Source organism: Cannabis sativa, chromosome 7 (assembly GCF_029168945.1).
Source record: "Cannabis sativa cultivar Pink pepper isolate KNU-18-1 chromosome 7, ASM2916894v1, whole genome shotgun sequence".
NCBI classification, from domain to species: Eukaryota; Viridiplantae; Streptophyta; class Magnoliopsida; order Rosales; family Cannabaceae; genus Cannabis; species Cannabis sativa.
The window spans coordinates 26302981-26315362 of NC_083607.1; the positions used below are offsets into that span (position 1 = coordinate 26302981).

General features: G+C 29.3%; 1 protein-coding gene across 2 annotated transcripts; it reads right to left on the reverse strand.

The window, feature by feature from the left end:
* Positions 1 to 1156: 1156 nt before the first annotated feature.
* LOC115697892 (uncharacterized) lies at positions 1157 to 4017 on the reverse strand. 2 transcript variants are annotated; one of them, XM_061101680.1, is made up of 4 exons: positions 3229 to 4017; positions 1963 to 2383; positions 1669 to 1841; positions 1157 to 1571 (listed from the first exon to the last, which is right to left on the reverse strand). In XM_061101680.1, exons 1-4 carry the CDS (start codon positions 3313 to 3315, stop codon positions 1392 to 1394), a joined length of 861 nt encoding a protein of 286 aa, XP_060957663.1. In that variant the 5' UTR covers positions 3316 to 4017; the 3' UTR covers positions 1157 to 1391. The 2 variants fall into 2 exon arrangements, with proteins under 2 accessions (XP_060957663.1, XP_030480922.1); XM_030625062.2 differs by lacking the exon at positions 3229 to 4017 and adding an exon at positions 2485 to 2767.
* Between the last annotated feature and the right edge of the window lie 8365 nt (positions 4018 to 12382).

Genomic DNA, 12382 nt, shown 5'->3' on the forward strand with positions numbered 1-12382 from the left:
GAAACTAGAACGAATTATCGATAGAAAATTCTGGTTGAGTTGCTGACAATGTCGTTTTCTTTAAGACGTTTCGCGACCGAACCGTTCTATTACACCCTAAAGTTTACTCTGAGAAAAATCGTAAGGAAGAAAGAAAAAAAAATTTGATGTTGGAAAAGATATTTTCTTCCGTTGTTCTGATACGACTTATATATAGGGAAGTGGATCCAAGAATAAACGGTAAGAAAACGGTAATATTATCGTGGAGGAAGAGTTGGATCATGGGCAGTAAAAGCGGATCATTGAATGATCGCGTCTTACTACTTCTGATAACGTTACAATTAATTAATTAATAAATAAAAAATAAATCTTTATTTAATTAAATATTTTTTCTTTAAAAAATTAAGTGACACCTCACCCGCCAACCCAACTCGAACGGACGGTGACGCGCGTGTGCTGGTCCAGTGTGTGAATATATTACTTAAAAATATAAATCTGACCGACTGAAATTTACTTTCAAATGCATTGCAAAGAAATACATCATAGTTTTAAAAATATTTGTTTTTGTTAGACCGAAATTAAAAATAATGAAACTAGAATGAATTATCAATAGAAAATTCTAGTTGAGTCGCGGACAATGTCGCTTTCTTTAAGACGTTTTGCGATCGAACTATATCGGTCTATTACACCCTAAAGTTTACTTTGAGAAAAATCGTAAGGAAGACAGAAAAAAAATTTTGATGTTGGAAAGATGTTTTCTTCCATTGTTCTGATACGACTTATATAGGGAAGTTGATCCAAGAATAAACGGTGAGAAAACAGTAATATTATCGTGGAGGAAGAGTTGGATCATGAGCAGTAAAAAGCAGATGATTGACTGATCGCGTTTTACTACTTCTGATAACGTTACAATTTATTAATTAATTAATAAAAAATAAATCTTTATTTAATTAAATAACTTTTATAAAAAAAATTTAGTGACACCTCAACTGCCAACCCAACTCGGATGGCGTTGCGCGTGTGGTGGTCCACGTACAAAACTGGGTACAAACCCAATTCTCAAACATGTATTATTTATACACTTTTAATGCAGTGTTCATATTCTATATGAGACTCCAATCATTCACACACTTCATTGTTCAATTTTTATATAATTTCACAAAAATTCCAACAATTTTTCTTTTTAATATTTGTTGTGAGTAGAATATTGTTAATGAACGACAATTTTTTTTTTTAGTGTGGACAAAAAATTTTCGACCCCTAAAGTAAGAGCACATATAACTTCTCAATTCAAATGGAAAAAAATCAAAATCGGAAGGTATTCCAATGCATATTAATTTCTAATAAAAATAGAAACACGAAAAATCAAAAAATTGGTATTTTATGAAATTCTTCATTCCAATTATTCTACCTTAAATGATTTCCCAATTAGGGTTGTGATGTAACTCTTGATCAGAATCAGGCCCTTCAAAATTTTCAAGGGCCAACTTAATTTCACTTTTGTAGTCAGAAGGTACAACTACATCAGCCTTCCTATTCACTTTCACTTTCTCTAGAACCGTCTTTTTTGTGGTTGGATATTGGATCTTTCTCTGAAAAATGAAAAACAGAAGCAACAATATTAAAGTAATTAAGTGCAGCTCAAATTACAATCGCAACTAATAGAAATAAAAGTCAATAAATCAGTACCTTGTATGACAAAGTTTTTGGTGATTCAACAGAGATTGGGCTACTTAGCTCACAATCGTTTACAACAACCCAGCTTTCATGAAGTTCCACGTTATCAACAATTGATTGATGAGTTTCTAATCTTGATTCAGCACGATCCATATCCTCGAACTCTTTAAACAAAATATTCCTTGCTGAAGGGACAGAAAACATTACAATATATATACCGTAACATGGTAAACATGCATATTTACTTGTCAACACTACTTAAACATAACCAACAAAATAAATTAGGAGTGGTGTTTTGATTGATACCTTGAAGATAAGCAGAGGAATCAGAGCGATCTTTTGTATTCTTTTCAGATTTATTGATCGAATTCCAATCAAAAGATGGGGTTGAAATTTCAGAATCATCATTGGGAGTTTTGGTTTCTAATGCTAGTGCTGGGGTGGGTGGCGGCAGAGACGGAGGCAGTTGTGGGCTTATTTCCCTGTGGTTTTCAGTTACCTTACCCTGTGGAGAGGGCTGTGCCTCATCTTTATGGTCCTCAGAACAATCTTGTTGAGCACAAGTACCAGTTAAGTGCAATTGGCTTTGAGAAGATGCAGCCTCGTGTGGTGGAGATGGATTGACCTCATCATTATTATCATCACTCTCTTCCATGAGTTTTGAATAAACTTGTTTCACATTGTCACCAATTGACTGCAGTTGGCTTTGAGCAGGACAAACCACATCCTGAAACCAATTAATTTTGTGGAAAACAAAAAAATCTTGAAATGTATTAAAGTAATAATGCATAAAATCTAAATATCAAGAGAGACCAGATATTAATATACCATTTCAAGCATTAATTATTTCCCTATATAGAAGTTGAAGATAGTACCATAGTACAAGAAAGAACAGAGTGATAATTGGTAGGTACATAAATTTATTACACATTATATATAGTTAAAAAAAAAAATCAAAGCGCACGTCTCTTCAAGAAAATACAAAGAGAGATATATAACCTAGTGTGTGTGTGGATCACTATATGTCAATTGTGTTTTGTTAGAAAAAAAAGGCAAGAGACCAATATGAAGTCAAACTCTATAAATAGGGATAAAAATTATTATGAAGCATCAATAAACTGTACCAAGTGTTCTTCATCACCAAAAAAAAAAAAAAAAAAACTGTACAAGTGTCATCACCACCTCTGACAAAAAGAGACATAACTCTCAACTTCATACACAATTTTGTGCATGGTCATGGTCATTTTAGTTTCACTCTCTCACGATGTGATAAGTTTATCATAAAATGATAAAATAGAGGGGTGAGAATAAATAAAGAATGAAAAGTATAGAGTGCTACAGTCAACCTTTTACAATTTTTTAGTCAATATTCACACTTACAACATCAAATTTTTAAAATTTTTCAAATAGTTTATAGTGCCAAATGTTTGAAGTTTTTTTAACACTTAAACTGGAATATTAGGAACTATTTGGAATTTTTCAAAAAAAAATATTTCAACATAATTTCAGACGTATAGATTAACTAAAAATTATAATTAGACTAAAAAATTAAAGTGGAAAGGAAATAAATACCTTATACATGGTATCAATAATCTCAATGGAGTTCGACACCACTTGCGAGTACATGTCGCTTAACCACTCTTTGACATCTTTGTCCATTGGATTGCTATTATTACCCCTCTGGTGAAAAAAAAAAAAAAAGAATGGAGCAAATATAGATCAGAAAATACTTAGAAATCAATAAATAAAACGTTGCTAACTTAAATTTAGTACAGGGAGAGCAAATAAAATTACTTCAAATTTTTAGATTCCCATTTGTATTTAGGATTGAATAAAATTTTAGTTCCCCAATTATGTTGTTTTATTTTCATAAGAAACGTGTATATATATTTGCTGAAAAATTTCATAAGAAATATTGGTAGTGTTACTTCTTGTCTATCAGAATTTATTTTCTCGTAATTCCATGTAACTTTAATATTTTTATTCTAATATACTTCTCGAACCCTTTCTTCTCCAAATGATTCCAGAATTGACCATAAACACTTAACAAACCAATTGAATATGAGACAGAATTTACACATTTAATTAAATTCAAGAGAATACCTACCTATATTTATCATCATTATAAAAATTATACAAAAGAAAATTAATTCAAAAGTGTTTACTTTTTTACAATTATTCGTATCGGTGACAAGAAAACCAAACACTCCAAATTTGTCATGCAAAACCCACACAGAAATAAGCCCTAAGCATTTGAAGCCGTTGCAGCTATTAATATAATAAGCAAAACAAAACTATAAATTTCATCACTTCATAGTTCATACCTTCCTCTCCTTCTTTCACCTCTCGTTACAGCCTAAAATCTTCCAATGAATGCAATCAATAATTTATTATAAAAAATATATATTAAAAAAATTGATATTGGTTAGTTAAAAGAAAATCGGTTTTAACCTAAATATCTATTCTAAAAATTTAAAATTTTAAAAACAGAATAAGAATAAATAATTTATTTCCTCAATTAAAGAATAAAATAATATTTGTTTGAAAAAAAAAAAAATTAACTACAAAAAAAATCATTTTTAATTATTAGATTAAAAATATGTTATATTTTTATAATAATAATAATAATAATAATAATAATAATAATAATAATAATAATAATAATAATAATAATAATAAAAGTAATAATGATACACTTTATTCTTATACATTATGTTCATTAAAATTAATAAAATTTTGTGTTGTCAATACACATATGATTCTAAAAATTTTGCTTATTTTAGAATTTATGAAGAATAATTTTTTTGAAAATTATAGCAAATTAGTGAATGTCTTCATTTTAAAACTGGTAGAGAAATGACCATTTTAGACTATTTATTATTTATATCTTTTTTTTGCCCATCACAAAAAACTGTTAGACAACTTTTTAGTCACAACATAATTTTTTTTTTGACTAAATGTGACTTTAGTCACAACAAAATGCTACTTGTGACTAAAACATAATATTTAGATACAAGTTGTCCTTAATTTAGTTTTAGTCACAAGTATTGTGACTAAAAATATATTTTGTTACAATAAATTGTAATTATTGTGACTAATACATTTAGTCATGGACCTTTTAGTCACAACATAAGAATGAATTTATAATTAGTTACAAGTTTTGTTGTGACTAAAAGTGAAATTTTTTGTAGTGGCCACATAAAAAAAATCAATATATTTTTTTTTGAATTAGAAGTAAATTACTTAACTATTATGGTAAATCTATATTAGATTTGTTAAAAAAAAAATTATTTGAAAGTTATGTCAATTTTTTATGAGTTGGTGTAGATTGTTGGTATAATATTGTTATTCTTAGTTGATATATTTTATTTTGCTATGTATAATAGTGATATGTAATTTTGTTAGCATAATACAAATATTTTAATATATATATAACTAGTAAACATCCCGCGCTTCGCCACGGATGTTTATAATATTTTTAATTATATATATAAAAAATTAATTATTATTTTAATTAATGATAATTACTTAATAAATGACTTGATAATTAGAAGCCAATGTCTTTATAACCTATCGTCAGTACCAGAAAATATTTTGTGTAATGACCATAAAGTCTAACCAAAACTTTTTTTTATCCAAAAAAAATGAGGAAATTACACTCTATACTCTTTTTATATTGTCCTCTTTTATTTTTACCCTCTTTTCTAAACTATATCATTATTACCTCTTTTTTTAAACATTGTACCAATTTTACCCATGTTACTTCAAGATACTCTCCATGTGACTCTCTTATGTTAGGGTATTTTGGGTACAATACATATAAAAAGAGGTATGTTTCAATTAAATATATAATTAGAGGTAAATTTAATTAATAGATAAATAAAAGTGGTATTTTTCAACTTACCAAAAAAAAATTATATAGCCCAAAAAAAAATAGGGATAAGTTGATAATTATCTCTTTTTGTTATACATTCACCAAAAATAGATACAAAACAAATTTAACTAAAATATACCCTATTTTATAAGGGAAATTTGAAATTATATGCATATTAGGGACTAAAATTGGTATCCTAATCTAAAATTATACATAATTTGTAAAATGGGATAACTTTTACCTAAACCCAATTTTACCCCCTCATTTCTAAACTCTCTCTCTCTCTCTCTCTCTCTCTCTCTCTCTCTCTCTCTCTCTCTCTCTCTCTCTCTCTCTCTCTCTCTCTCTCTCTCTCTCTCTCTCTCTCTCTCTCTCTCTCTCTCTCTCTCTCTCTCTCTCTCTCTCTCTCTCTCTCTCTCTAGCATTTGAAATCGCACCACCCACGAATTCCCACTCGAACGATGAACCCACCACCCCACGGAGAGAACCCATCCACTGAGCACGCGACGAGCAAGGTATATTTTTTTCCCCTTTCGGTTTTTTTAATTTTTTTTATTGATTATGGTGAAAATATTGTTTGTTGATAGATTTAGGTTGGATATGTGCATTCTTGATTAGATATAGGGTTAGATAGAGTAGATCTAGGGTCTGTGATCTTTCTGGGCATGAAAATCTGATTTTCTGGTTTGATATGAGCTTGAAGATGAAGGCCCGTTGCATGGCCCGATGTAGGCCTGATGTAGAGCCCGATGGTCCGATGCCCATTTTGGACTTTTTACAAAAAAAAATCCTATTTATAGGACTGGCCCAATGGGCCTGATGTAGGGCCCGATGGTCGGCCCAATGGTCAGATGCCCACTTTATTTTTAAATTTTTTTTTTATAGGACTGGCCCGATGTAGGGCCCGATGGTCAGATGACTGGCCCGATGCCCACTTTAATCTTTTTTTTTTAATTATTTTCTGTTTATAACAAATAAAGAAGAAGAGAGAGGGGAGGCGGTAATGTAAATGGGGTATTTTAGGGATATTCTAAAATGTGTTATATCCCACAATATTAAATGTTATGTGTTTAGAGAAAAAATATTAGGTATATGTAAGTATAAAAAATTAAATTTCCCTTTTATAATTGAACTAACTAATATAACCTCAACTTTCATTAATAGAATTGCAGACTCAGACTCCTCCATAGAAACTGAACTCACGCAAGCTCCAGCACGAGTTACTCTACCACCGATTACAACCGCAATCGCTACTGTCCTTCAATATTTGAATATGTACGTAACATTTTCTTTCTATTTTCTTGCTTTTTGAATTTGTTTTAGTTTGTCTCTTTAAATCTTATTTTCCCTCATTCAATCCTCTATTTATTATGGTTTGTAATACCTATGTATGTGTGTATAAGTTTATGCCTGTTTTCTGATCATTGGTCGAAAAAGGAAGGAGGTGGCAGAGGTTATGGTTTTAATTAGAGATGTAATTGAATTTTTTTTTTACCTAAGGCTATAACGGGAACAAAATTTTAAAAAGTGGGTATAAATTAAAGAATATTAAAAGGGAGGTAAAAATTAAAATGGGTACAATAAAATGGTTATAGAGTGTAATTTCCTCAAAAAAATAATAGGACTATTCATATATGGGCTCTTCTACTATCTCTTGTCTTTCAATTGGGCTTCGACCTCAAAATATGTAGTATTTTTTTTCCAAATATACCTATAATTGGAAGAAAATAAACTTACCATTGAGGGTTTTTTTTTAAGAAAAAAATTACAACATCAATCCTTGTTTTAAAAGAGAAAAAGAAAATAGAAGTGTTGTTCGAAAAACTAATGTTTTAATTTTTTCTAGAACAAGACACTCATGTTATTTTTATTAAGAACATTTCTAACCATATTCTCTAAATACACTTTTAAACTAAAAATAGAGTGAACTTTGAAAAAATGAACTTCAATCTTATAAAAAAATAGCTTCTTATAATAGAAAAATAAATAAAGAGCTTTCTAAATATAAGGAGCTCTTTTTTTTTTTTTTTGTTAAATTTTTTCAACATTATTTTAATCAAAAATATTTTATTAAAATATTTAACAAATTTAAATTATAAAATTTTATTAAAACAATCATAAGTTAAGGGTATAAATGGAGAAAGAATAATAAAAATAACTCAATATTTTAACTTTTAACTATTTTTACTAAAATTTGACTAAAAAAATAGAGTAGCTTGGAGATTAGGCTCTATGGTCATTACAAACAATTGACTTGATAATTAATGATAAAATAATTAATTATTATTATGGTCTCCACACTAGTTGAGATAATGTCTTATAGACTCAATTAATTGATTTCATTAATCAATTATAATTATAAATAAGACTATGTCTTATTTATGAGTTTTCACTAAGCAATATCTTATTCGAGAATAAAAGAAATTATAGAGTTTGTTTATTAATTAAGAGACTTTGAAAGGTCTAATTAATAAATAAGTTAAACGGTAATTCTATTTGATAATTAATTATAATTATCAATAGAGCTATCTTTGAAAGTTCGGTTCCCATGTCATCTCAGCTTGGATTTTTGGTTGAATTGGATTTTTGGTTGAATTGGATGCTCAACTAAAGGTGAATACGATCAAGATTAACATCAATAGAGCTACCTTTGAAAGTTCGGTTCCCATGTCATCTCAGTTTGGATTTTTGGTTGAATTGAAAGTTCATAATCAAAATATTTTAAAAGAGTTTTACAGTTAAGTATAGATGAAGAGTCAGTATTTAAACATAATTACATATTACTTTTATATACAAATATAGTATGAAAGATCAAGAATATTGGAGGCTCCCTTTCCCCGGTAGGATTTGGGATATTTGGGGTCGGCTTAGGATGGGCAATCGGAGATGGAGAGCTCGGTTTGGCCTTGGGGGGTGGTAATTGGGGTGACTCTTTCTTCAGCCGATTCTCTGAAGCAATTGGGATGTGTTGAAAGTTTTTAGGTCATTATCTATGTGGGAGAAGGTGAGTTTTTTCTTAATGACGTTTATCTTTTATTTACTTTGGAAATGTTTTGATGCATAACTTTTTGAGTCAGATTTCCTTTTGAATTTGTGATTTAATTTGCATGTATATGTTTTCTCTTTTGATCAATCTGATCAAGAGTCTTTTTTCTCTGTAAAAATGTTTGGATGCTATTTTATTTGTGAATGTTTGATTTTTCGTTGGAACCCAGAATTTGCTTCCGTTTCTTCCGTTTTTTTGAAATAAGCATAGGTTGTTCCAATTATAGAATTTAAATCCCAGTTTTTTGTTGTTGGATTTCTTGAGTAGTTTTATTGCATCTCATAATATCCTTATTCCAGTATTTTGTTCTTTACCAAACTATATTAGTTTTGATCTTATGGTGATTTTTTCCATTGATGAATTTTAAAGGATATGTGGTTTCTTTCTTTTATTGGGTCACGATGTTTTTAAAAAATTATTGTGGTATGTTTTGTTTTTTTGTGGTTTACACTTTTGGGTGCTTCATTAGTTACGATCAGTCAAGTTTATGTAAGCCAGTATGGTTTGTTTTGTTTTTTTGGTAAACCAGTATGGTGGTAAAATATTTTTTTTTTGATAAGACTAGTAAGATCTTTCGTTTGGTATGATAATTTCAGTTTGCAAAAATATTTTCTTAATAAAAATTGTTTTTTTCTGTAATATGAATAGCAAGATTGAAAGGTGTTAATGTTTAATTGGAGGCTCTTGTCTTGATCGACATATTATGACAGTAGAGAAACTATGGCAAGGTTGCATATGGGACTTCTATCAAGGAGTTTGAAAATATGCATTAAGATGTGAGTAGGGTACAATTTTGGAACCTGTTTTGATTTTAGTTTAATTCTGTTTTCTGTTTTATATTCTATTGCGAGTTAAAACTAAAAGATAGTTTTCTCTCTAAATACCAATTATATTCGAAATAATAGTTTTATTAGGAAAACTAAAAATTGGAGAAAATGGAAATTCAGTTTTGCAATGTTTCAAATATGATGAAATTCTTCTTACATAGTAAGAGGTTAATTTTGACTAAGTGTCTTAAGATTTACTTGGATATGTATTGATTGAATATAATTTTTAGAGTTACAAATTATGATTTTTTAGCAGTTACTATTTTGATGGCTGACTTATTTATAAAATTGTTTTTTATTTTGTAACTGGATTCTCATATGAGCTGTGCCTAAAAGGGCTCATACATAACTGTATATATCTTATCAAGTAATAGCTGTATCATTAGCATAAAGTATAAATTTCTTTACAATTTACGTTTTTATATTATATTAGGAAAGTATGTAGTTTCTATATTAATTGCAATTCACATAGAAAATTAAGAGTAATTATTTTAATTGTATTTTACTTTGCAAATGCTTTTGATTGATACTAATTTTTCAAATGAGCTGTCTCAAAGGGCTCATAAATGGCAATGTAAACCATAATAGGTAATAGTCTATATAATCAACATTAATTATAAATATTTATTACTAATTATGTTTTATATTATATAAGGAAAACCTAAGGTATCTACTCTATTTGAAATACGCGAATTAATCATAATTTACTTTAATTGTAATTCATGTTTGAATTGCTACTAATCTGTCAAATGAGCTGTGTGTGAAAGGGCTCATTAATAGCAATATATATCATATCAGATAATAATCAATATAATCTACATTGATTATAAATTTTATTAATAAAAATTTCTATATTATATTAGGAAAGTCTCTAGTATCTACATTAATTGTAATTCACATAGCAAATTAATGCTAAATAATTATAAGTGGATTTTTATCTGGATAAACTTTAAAGAATTTTAATAGTTATGGTTTTCAAAATAGATATATGATCCCTTTTAGCGTAGGGGTTATTAAAATTTATACTATTATATTATCATGTTAAAAGTTAGGTAAAGAGTCAAACCAAAGGGGTTTCCCTTTGGTTTTGACTCTATAACAATTATACTCTAAAATTTTGAGTTTTAAATTTAAATGTACTTATTGGTTTAACTATCTCATTTTGCAGGTTCCTTTTCAGTTTTCCAGGCAGAAGCAGTTGCTTTACTAGTAGGTTAGCGTTGGACTCAAGATGTGGGATTTCCCGTGGAGAGAGTTTTTTCTGATTCACTTTCTTTGGTCTCAGGTTTGGAGGACCAGACGGTGTATTTAAATGAATTGGGGGTTATCTTTTCTGATATTAAAGTCCTATTGTCTAGTTTTCCTGGTGCATCTCTTTCTCATGTTAGCCGCAACTTTAATGTTGAGGCTCATAGATTGGCTAAGCATGCCCTTAGGATAGACAATGAACTTTCTTGGATGGAAGAAATATTGGGTTTTATGCCCTAAATAAAACTCATTTCAATATAATCAGATTTACTTATTAATATAGATCAGAAATAACATTTAATGTTGCATGGTTCACATGATTTATTTCATGATTATATGTACATAATGTATAGATTCATCTAAAACCCTTTTCACATACTTGATCTTGTTTATTGTGCCATCAACACATTGGAAAGTAAACATGACTATGTGAATAAAGTTTCCTAGATTTATCAGACACAGGGTTTTACTGATATGATAATCTACAACAAGAGTTTACTTGTATTTGGAGAAATACTATGTTCTTTCCAGAACATTGGTTAAAGTAAAGCTCAGGTTGGATGCATGGAGTATGCATCGGAAGGGACCGATATTGAACTTTGACTTAGATTTAATTAAACTTACCGTAAAATCTATTCAAGTCAATATCGCCTAGTTGATCCTAGATTAAATGATCTTAATCCTGTTATGATTAGGCTCAATCTTGAAAGGCTATTCGTGTTCCTTGAATTGTTAGTTAAGCCTGCTTTTAGGTCAGGGTGATACGTACTTTTTGGGAACACGGTAGTGCAATTGAGTGGGAGCGCTAGCATAAACATGGAATCTATAGCTTCTATCTGGCGAATAGTAAGCAAAGGATGATCTCCTTCGAGCTTGACCAAACGAAAATAAATGGTGGAGATCTCATTTCACATAAGTTGAAATATCATTTATACGGGGTCAAGTGTTTTAAGGATAAAATACATAGTAGGGTGTTACGGTAATTTAATCCCTTTACTGTGTAGATCATTCATATAGAGGATAATTGATCACATTAGGATTATAACAATGGATAACTAATGATGTGTCTATATGGTGGAACATATAGAGCATTCTATATACTGAGAGTGCAATTCTAAGTTCTATGCGTGGATTCAACGAAGAATTAATAAGTTAGTGAATTTTAGTGCTAAATTCTTGATCTACTTATTGGAAGTTCGGTTATATAGACCCATGGTCCCCCCACTAGTTGAGATAATATTGCTTGTAAGACTCATGTAATTGGTTTTGATTAATCAATTATAATTCTAAAATTAGACTATGTCTATTTGTAAATTTTTCACTAAGTAAGGGCGAAATTGTAAAGAAAGAGTTTATAGGGGCATATTTGTTAATTATGATACTTTGTATGGTTCAATTAATAAATATGATAAAAGACAATATTCTTTAATAATTATTTATAGTTATTAAATAGTTAGAATTGGCATTTAAATGGTTGAATTAGGAAATTGGCATTTTTGAGAAAATCAGATACAAAAGGTGTTAAAATTGCAAAATTGCAAAAACAAGGCCCAATCCATTAAAGGTATGGCCGGCCACATTTGAGTGTATTTTAAGTTGATTTTTTCATTATTTTAATGCTACATAATTCAAATCTAACCCTAGTGGAATGCTATAAATAGATAGTGAAGGCTTCAAGAAAAACACTTCTTCTGATTCAGAAAAACTGAGCCTCTCTCTCTCCCTATCTTT